Below are 9412 nucleotides of genomic sequence, written 5' to 3'. Positions count from 1 at the left end.
TTATCTTATCCCAAATTGCTAGAGATGTTTTAGCAATGCTAGTCTCGACTGTTACTTTAAAATCGGCTTTTAGCACTGGTGGACGATTGCTTAATAACTACAGGAGTTCTTTAAGTCCAAAGACAGTTGAGGCATTAATTTACACACAAAATTGACTTTGTGCTTCTCTAATAACGACTAATTTTGAGGAGCTTATGGAGGAGTTTGAGAAACTTGAATTAGGTATGTAAAAAAGGAATTTGAAGTTCCTTTCATAGTTTTTATTTATAATTTATAATCTATATTGATTTCTTTATTTTATTTTTGTAGAAATTGCACCTACTGGAGAAGATGAGGATGAATCTGGTGTGGATTCAGATTAAGCATGGTGGCTGATGTTTTGGTTTTTATTTAGTTTTAAAGAGGTTGTTTCGAGTTTTATTTAATTTTAAAGATTATTTTTGTTGTTTGTTAGACATTTCTAATTGTCTTTGTTTTTATGTTTAATTATTAGGACAAGTTGAAATTCTATTGAATTTGGATGTGATGTATTGTTATTATTTTAGTTTATTGACCGTTTTAAACTTCATTTTATGGTGATTAAAATTTTAATTAACTTTTTAAAAAATAAAAAAAAAAACCAACTAAACCAAACCGTTATTGATTCGATTCGATTCGATTCAGTTTTCCTACAAATAACAAATCGAAAGATTGATATTAAAAAAGAATCGAACAGATCAATTCGATTAATTTTTGGTCTAAAATCGAACCGATTACACTCCCAATTAGAGAAACCTATATTTCATATTTTCGATGATGCGAGCTATATCTCTCCTAATTGAAAGGAGGATTACATTGAAGAATCACAAGAGACGAGATTAATATACCTCGAAATATTTGCTACACAGGTTCGGAACACCCCTCAAGTTTTAGATGTAAAATTGATGATAAATCTATGCAAAAGATGGGTAAATTATATTAAAGAATTCAAGTTCCTTAACAATGACAGATCTTAACCAAATTCTTGCTGGATAAGGAAGTAATATAAAGGCGATATCCCAGCTGATTCCCCAAAAAGAAACCGTCATATCTAAGTATTCCATAGCAAGTACTTATTCAAACGAAAAGAAAATGAACTGCGTTGAGACATGTGTTCGCCTAGAAAACATAGAGAAGGGGACAGCATTCTTCATGTACATAGCTTTAAAGCAAACAACAACTAAAGTACAAAACCAGTGTATCCTGCGACTATGTGCTTTAGCTTTTGGTTTAGTCCCATGAAACAGTGAAAAAGTAAACACGAAAATGAGCAAGGGAATACTGCAGATATGGCCACCTAATTAATTATATATTCGTTCTCTTTTATAAATAAAAGTTTAAGTAGGTTTGACACACTGTTATAGCAACAAATATTTCTTGGGTGCACATAAAAAATAAAAATTAAATTTTTTATTTATAGAATATATATTAAAATATAAAATATATATTAAAAATAAATTAAATAATATATATTCATACACAAATATTATGATTCATAATTTGTGTGGACGTAACATTTTTGTTATGCCAAATATCGGTTGACTAATTCATTAATGTTTTTGTTATATATTTCATCTCTTAAGTGTCAGATTTGAATACTAAACAGATGAATCACCCTGTTGCCTTTTACCGTTATATGCACCTTTTTCTCCTTTTCTTTTTCTTTTTTTTTTCTTAAAAGAAACTTCTCTCTTGCTTGCTAATTTCGACTTCTCTGATGCCTCCTTGCTCAAGTTTTATTATATTCTTCCTTCTCTCATTGATCCAAGAAAGCTATGATTCTCAGGTTTGTGGTATTAATGTATTATATAAAGAAGAGGTTTTAGAAAGATAAAGTTTTCTTTCACATCAACACAATATAGGTGCTTCTCTCTCTTCCAACTGAAGCATTTCTCATAGCTAAGAAGGAAAAGTCAGAAGACAAGCTTAGAAAAAAACCTGCAGATATGGGGGCTCTAATTTGGCGCCTTGGGCTATTTTCCTTGTCTCTTCTCTTCACCTCAGGTGAATCTTTATATATATGGTTGGATCTTTGCTCTTAAAGAAGTTTCATTTAATAGATATAATCATAGACGAATAGATGATTGTGAGTGCGACACAAAAATATATATTAAGAGTACAAAACGTGTATGACAAAAGGACAGGAATGCACTAACGGTGTGGGATTTTTATTTTTATAATATTGATGCCATGAGTTTTAGAAATGAATTCATCAATGGCCAAATGGTGGAAGTTAATCTTCAGGGATGATTGAGGATATTTTATTCTTTTCACCATCATTGTCATGCATCCTTCAAGATTAAATTGCAAAGTGATCAGAGATAAATTCTTGGGTGTATGTCACATTGCAACACAACTAGTAAGAACATGTCATTCTTTTATATATATATGGGTGCACGTCAAAATGTTATATATACTTTAAAAATTAACCATTATATATTTGTGTATAAATATATATATTATTTAATTCATTTTAAATATATATTTTATACGAATAATTAATTTGATAGTTTATTTTTAATCTAAACATAACATAATTGATATTTAAGATATAATTGGTTTCTATCTTTAAAAATTGTTCTTTTATTTTTAGATGTAAACATATTTAAGTGGTGTACTGATGTATAAACATCCAGTATTTTCTTTTATTTTCAATGAGAATGAATTTATTGTAAATAAATAACTATATAAGAAGTTGGATATACGTAACTAAAAGCAAATATATATATATATACGAAAACACTATTTTTTTATTTTTTTCGTTCTCCTTTTCTGCCCTAATTCTTTTTATTTGGAATTTAATTGTATATACTTGTAAACTGTAATAATATTTACAAAATATTAAACGATCTATTATCATTTAAAAAAACATTATCACGAATATGCGTTAAATAATCATTAGAGAAAATAAATCTGATTACACATCAATTTTACCTGAACTCATTCATGAGTGAATTTCTTGAACCTGTGACTACGTTTCATCAACAAGCTCTGCCACCTCCCTTGGAAGAAATCAAAGAAAATTAGACTTGGGTTAATAAGTTAGTATATTCAGATCACTGGTTCTGTCCTTACTTTAATTTCTTTTCCAGATCTAACTACGGCAACAATATTAAGAGATGAAGGACACCAAGAAATCTCATACCAATTTAATACTCAATTGGATTCAGTTCCCATAGTTAACCCTACAACACCAAGCACAGCAAGCCCATACCCAACATTAAACCCAACAACTCCTCAATCACCGTACACAACAAGACAAAGCCCACCAACACCAACAACTACAACCCCACCCACTTACATGACTCCTACAAACCCCACCACATCCCCAAACACAAACCCAAACAATAGCCCATCAATAACACCAACTACAATGCCAACAAGCCCAAATACAAATACAAATCCTACAACCCCAACGTCTCCTGCTATATCAGGAGTTCAATGGTGCATTGCAAGTGCGTCAGCACAGGACAAGGCTCTGAAAGTGGCTCTTGACTATGCTTGTGGGTATGGGGCTGATTGTTCAGCAATTCAACCTGGAGCAAGTTGTTATAACCCAAACACACTGAAAGATCATGCTTCTTATGCTTTCAACGACTACTACCAGAAGAATCCAGCACCTACTAGTTGTTCATTTGGAGGAACAGCAACACTTACAAACAAGGATCCAAGTAAGACTCTCATTAACTAACTATATATGTTATGCATTAGTACTTCCTTAATTCCCTCATCATCAATTCAGTTTGAGTCCATGGTGGAAAATGTCAAGGGGCTAGCAACTTTTGTGATTGGTAGCCATCAAATAGTTATCAATAATGATTTAATGGTGTGAGATTGGTTGAGATTTTATCCAATGGCTTATCTTTCTCTACTGGTTACATACTGACCAAAATTCAATAAAATTATTGCCCTTCTAGACTTTTCCTATATATATATATGAATTAATATAATTATTAATAATATTTTTATTTTAAATAAGTCTAAGGTATTATACAAAATTATTTCCACTTACTTTTTCTTTTTTATACAATAGAGTTGTTTGGCTCACAATTAGTTACTTTTTTCCTATAGAAACTCTATTATATAAATACTAAAAAAATATAATAAAATTTTTATGGAAAGAAAATAATAATTAATTAATTATGACCTAATTTTTTAAATGTAAAGTTTTTATATCAAATTGAATTTTAAAAGTGAATAGTTAAAAGCATTAAGAAGTATCATAATAAATACGTTGGCAACATATGTTAAATAGATAGAAAAGTCTAGGAAATTAAGTGTCTAACCAGCCAAAAAGTGAACAATTCAATTAATTATAATTATTAATAATTAATTTTAAATTTTTTAAATTCAAAATTTTAAAAATTTAAAATTGATTAAGTAAACCTAATTAAATTCTATAAAAACCTTTCTCTTATCTTCCACATTAACCTATCCACCTCCAACAACACACACATAGATCCCTCTCTCTCACCATCAGGCCCTATACCACTGCATTCGTTGTCGCCAAGCTCGGTCATATCCTCTCCATCGGTCAACTCCCCAACATCATCAGCATTCCTACTTTCAAGCGCACTAAGGAGCAGGCATGCTTCCTCGGAATCCCGCTCTCTGCATCCAAGCCCAGCGACCGTGCCTGGAAGCAACCACCCACAGTGTCCTTCACCACCGCGAAGTCCCAGCTCAGGTTCGCAACCATAAGAGCTTTGGCTGCAGAGGACAAAGTAGAGGCTGCAGCACCTATGGCTGAGAAGGAGGAGGGACCAATGGGGTTGATGATGAATGGATTTTTGATGGTAAAGAATTCACAATAAATTCTCGTCGCAAGTATAGTTTCTAAACCAACAATAATCCCTTCATACAAAAATTGTTTTGTCACAAGTAACAAACCCCTAAAATTAATAACCGAAGTATTCAAACCTCGGGTCGTCTCTCAAAGGAATTGTCGGGAAGTGTTCTTGCTATTGGTTATGAGACGTATATTTTGGGATTTTGAGTAAGAAACATGAAAAGTAGATGACAAGTGATTCGGGTGGGTTTCGTGAAAAATAGATTAAGTGAAAAATAATAGTTAAGATGAGAGATTCGGGGTAAGTAAATTTGTGAGGAAAAACACTTCTATTAATGGCAGATAAGCAATACGAGAACTAATGATGAGAAATAGAGGTGAAGAACAAGTGTCGAGACCTCCACTAATGTCACAAGAGGATGAATGAGCTTTGTTTAAAGTGGACATGGGTTAGTTAATGGTTGTCAAGTATTTTGGGGGAACACCAGAACGCTAATTTTTTACTCGTGAAGGCGATGAATGTAATGAAGAACAAAATGAAAGAAAATTTAGGGAGAGAAAAAGATGGGGTTTTTAGCTTATTAGCTTCAGGAGTTAGAAAGATCTAGAAGAAGGTGAAGGTGAAAGTGAAAAGTAGTGAAAGTGAAGAAGAAGATGATCGTAATGGTAATGGTGAAAAATGAGAGTCTGATTGAAGGTCTGTGAAGAAGAAGATGATGGTGACAGTAAAGGTGAAGTCTGGTTGAAGGTAAAAGTGAAAAGTAGTGAAAGTGAAGAAGAAGATGATAAAGTGAAGGTGAAAGTGAAAGTAAAGGGTAAAGGGTGCTTTACAGAGGTGGCTTGAGGTCCTTTTTATAGTGTAAAACCATGATGAAGAGGAAATCTATTGTCCAATGGTTTTTAATCTGATATTTGGTTTACTTGCTTTTTCCAAAATATCTTTAGGTGTTCCTGTCACCTCAAGTCTTGTCAACTGAAAAGGTAGGAAGTTGATTCTCACACATTAAACCAAAGCTCCTGACATGTGACATTAGTGAAGGGATATCTAGTTTGATTTTCTTTTAACTAGATGACACATTTACACTCCAAATCCAACCAATCCACATCCACCAATATAGTTCCCACTGAAGAGAAATTCAACTCCTCAAGGTGTTCTTTTGGGTTCCATCCTTTTAGCCCAATACCTTTAGGAGGAACTTAACTCTTTTTTGACCATTTTTGTAGGTCATTATAAAAATTAATTATGTACAAAAAAGGTTTATATTTTTAGTACACAATCAACAAGTAAGTAAATGAACTCAAATGTAAAAAGCTCTTGGTAAGGTATGAGAACTAGAAGTCCTATCCTCATTATCATCCTCAATTGTGACAACAATTGTTCATTGCTACCACTTTGTCAACCTCTAACTATGGAGTAAAGTGGATGAATCAATTTGATTCCTCAAGTCTCAGTCAACTCCTAAGGAAAGACTAGCTTTAGTGGAATTCAAATCAACTAGCAACTTTCAATTATCAATCAACAAAAGAGTTTGATAACTCAAAAGTCACTAATTACTCTACCAAAGCCAAGTGGAGAAAAACCTACACTAATATCCTTCCAAGTATTTTGTCAAACACTTGGAAGGCATAAAAGGAAAGTAAAATCAAATTGCAAGAAAAGTATATCTACAATTACTAATTGCAAGGAATTAACAACAATAAAGCAAATCAACAATAAAGGAACATAGAACATAAATTGCATTAAAAGGAAAAGAGAAGAAACAAGAGTGCATCAACATGAAAGTAAACAATTACAAGAATTAGAGTACAAACTAGAGAGAGGAAAGGTAGAGGAACAAGAATTGGTAAAGGCAAAGTAAATCAAAGCATGAAATTAACCTAGATCTAAGAAATCCTAATCTAACCCTAACCTAATTCTAGAGAGAAGAGAGAGCTTCTCTCTCTAGAAACTAACTAAAGCATTTTCCTCCAAAATTCAATTATGACTCCCCTCCTTTGACTCCTCTTGATTTCTGCATTTAATAGGCTCAGAAGTGAGTTGGATTTGGGCTTGGGAAGCCCAGAATTTGCCCCCAGCATTTTCACTTTAATGAGGTCAGGTGCGAGCATCGACGTGTACGCGTGGGTTACACGTACGCGTCGCTTGGCATTTTTCCATCCACGCGTACGCGTCATGTACGCGTACGCGTCGCCATGCGACTTCGTATTCCACGCGTGCGCGTCGTTAATTGCATCCCAAATCCTTGATCTTTCATGATTTCTCCACCTTGCATGCTTTCTTTTTACTCTTTTGATCCATTCCTAGCCTTTTCAATCCTGAGATCACTAGCAAACACATCAAGGCATCTAGTGGAATCAAAGGTGAATTAAAATCAACCAATTTAAGGCATAAAAAGTATGTTTTCAGACGCAAGCACAATTCAGGAAGAAATCATGAAACCATGTCATTTCATTGAATAAAAGTGGGAAAAGTGGAAGAAATCTACCTAAATTAAGCACAAAATGTACCACGAAATAGTGGTGCATCAGTTGACCCCACCTGAGTTGGATCCAAACACACCATCCCCAACTGCGGAGGAAGTACTGGAGGACTATTGAGGAAGGCCAAAGTGGAAGAGTTCTATGTGATAATATGGGATTCTCCGAAAGAACAGATATTTGAGATGGCCACAGGTGGCGCCGCCATAATGAGGCAGGGTCTGAACCTACTAAAGCTTGCAAGGAAAGAGTAGTTCCTTGCCTTTGGTTCAGCTTCAGGAATTGTTTAAGGAAGGAGTGGTGGAACACGTGTTGTTCTTGAACAATTACAAAAGAAATATACAGTTATATTTTTGGCAAAAATAATTAGATACCTATAGGATTTAAAAAAAACCTATGAAATTATTAAAGAAGTAGAGACATTCACATTTGCAATACAAAAAAAAATTGAAAAATATATAAAAGAACATCCATTTAATATGAAAAGGAAACATTTTGATACTTAGCAGAAAAAACATGCATGTATATTAACTTATTTTTATTAAGATAAACTTCGAAATTCAACCCATTAAAAAGTTGGCAGGAGTTGACTGAATCCCCTCTTAATTTGCTAGCGGAGTTCTAAAACTCAGTCAAAAATTAAAGTGGCACAAATTTTCTGTCATATCATACCAATGTCAAGTTTTATGAAATATGAATCCTTGGGATTGTAAACTTCAGTTACTTGACTCAATTTTCTAATGGCACAATTAACTGATTAAGTGTTAGTGTGTGCATATTTATTTATTTATTTATTAGAATTGTAGACTTATATTATGCGTATACGTCTGTCTATCTGTATTAAGTATGTGAACGTACTAAGTTATTAGATTTGTGGCTTTGATCTTTGTGCTAATCCATGATGAATATGTACTTGCATATTAGATTATTTCCTTCTCTAAACATTTGAGACGATTTCAGGTAATGGGAACTGCCACTATTCGTCGTCCAAATCATCAAGGTGAGAAAAGCTCCCTTTAGAAAATTTAACAATTAAATCAATCACTCTTTGGTATATAAAACATAAAAACAATTTATCCAATTCAATCCAACAATTAATTCTAATTCACCTTATGCATTCATGCAGCATGAGTCCACCAACATCATATGGAAGCCCACCAAATGGAATGATGAGTCCAACAACAGCAGGAGGAAGCACCATGACCCCAACTGCACCAGGAGGCACCACAATGACCCCATCAACACCAAGCATGACAATTCCTGATGGAGCATCTGTTTATGGCCCAACTGGAAGCCCAAGCAAAGCCACACCTCTTTCTCAATCCTTCATGCTTCTCTTTGTTTCCGTGTTTGGCTACCAATGGGCTATTCACCTCATGTAGAGGATTATTCTTGCACCTAGCTGGATTCAAAGCAAGAGGGTCGATGACCAGAAAACAAAAAAGAAAACACCAAGGGGGTCTATTAGTACTGCTCATCATCTTCTTCTTCATGTGAATGATGATATAAGCTGTGGGAATTCACTTAAGATCATTTCCAGCCAGCTGCCTTGTGCTCTAATATGTGAAAGACTTGCTTATAGTTTGATTATAAAGGCTAGGAGAGGTGATAGAGATAGGAAAGATTTATAGGTTGTTGTAGACAGGTTTTACACAGAGAAATAAATTATTATTATTATTATTATTATTATTATTATTATTGAGTCTTCTGTACCAAAAACCCTCAAATTAATATTATCAAGAATGCAAATTGAGACTGTTTTACTCGATTTTTTATTTCATTATTAACAACAAATAAATTTATAATTTTTGAGTTTTATTTCACGATCTTAATTTAAAGAGAGATTTTTTTTATGGGTGTTTCGTATCTTAATTATAGTTTTGGAAGTAACATTTAAAAATAAAAAAATACAAGATGCTAAAAGTAAAATAAAATGCAAAAATTAAACGAGGAAGGAAGAAGATAATAAAAAAAGAATAAATAAAATTAAAGAACTTTAATGAAGAATAAAAAATAAAGTACAAGTTTAAATTTAAACTTCAGAAAAATTATTTAAGAATTTTGTATTTATTTTGTGATGCTAGGGAGGTTGATAGTATTTTTGAATTTCTAATTGTTTTTTTAAAA

At 33.0% G+C, this 9412-nt stretch overlaps 1 protein-coding gene across 1 annotated transcript; it reads left to right on the top strand.

The window, feature by feature from the left end:
* The first annotated feature begins 1875 nt into the window (after positions 1-1875).
* LOC107479351 (glucan endo-1,3-beta-glucosidase 12-like) lies at positions 1876-9051 on the top strand. The gene is made up of 4 exons (XM_016099495.3): positions 1876-2022; positions 3111-3689; positions 8246-8285; positions 8412-9051. The coding sequence occupies exons 1-4, from the start codon at positions 1965-1967 to the stop codon at positions 8665-8667; spliced, it is 933 nt and encodes a 310-aa protein (XP_015954981.1). The 5' UTR covers positions 1876-1964; the 3' UTR covers positions 8668-9051.
* Positions 9052-9412: the final 361 nt, after the last annotated feature.

Source organism: Arachis duranensis, chromosome 3 (genome assembly GCF_000817695.3).
Source record: "Arachis duranensis cultivar V14167 chromosome 3, aradu.V14167.gnm2.J7QH, whole genome shotgun sequence".
NCBI lineage: Eukaryota > Viridiplantae > Streptophyta > Magnoliopsida > Fabales > Fabaceae > Arachis > Arachis duranensis.
This window is presented reverse-complemented; position numbering and strand designations above follow the sequence as displayed.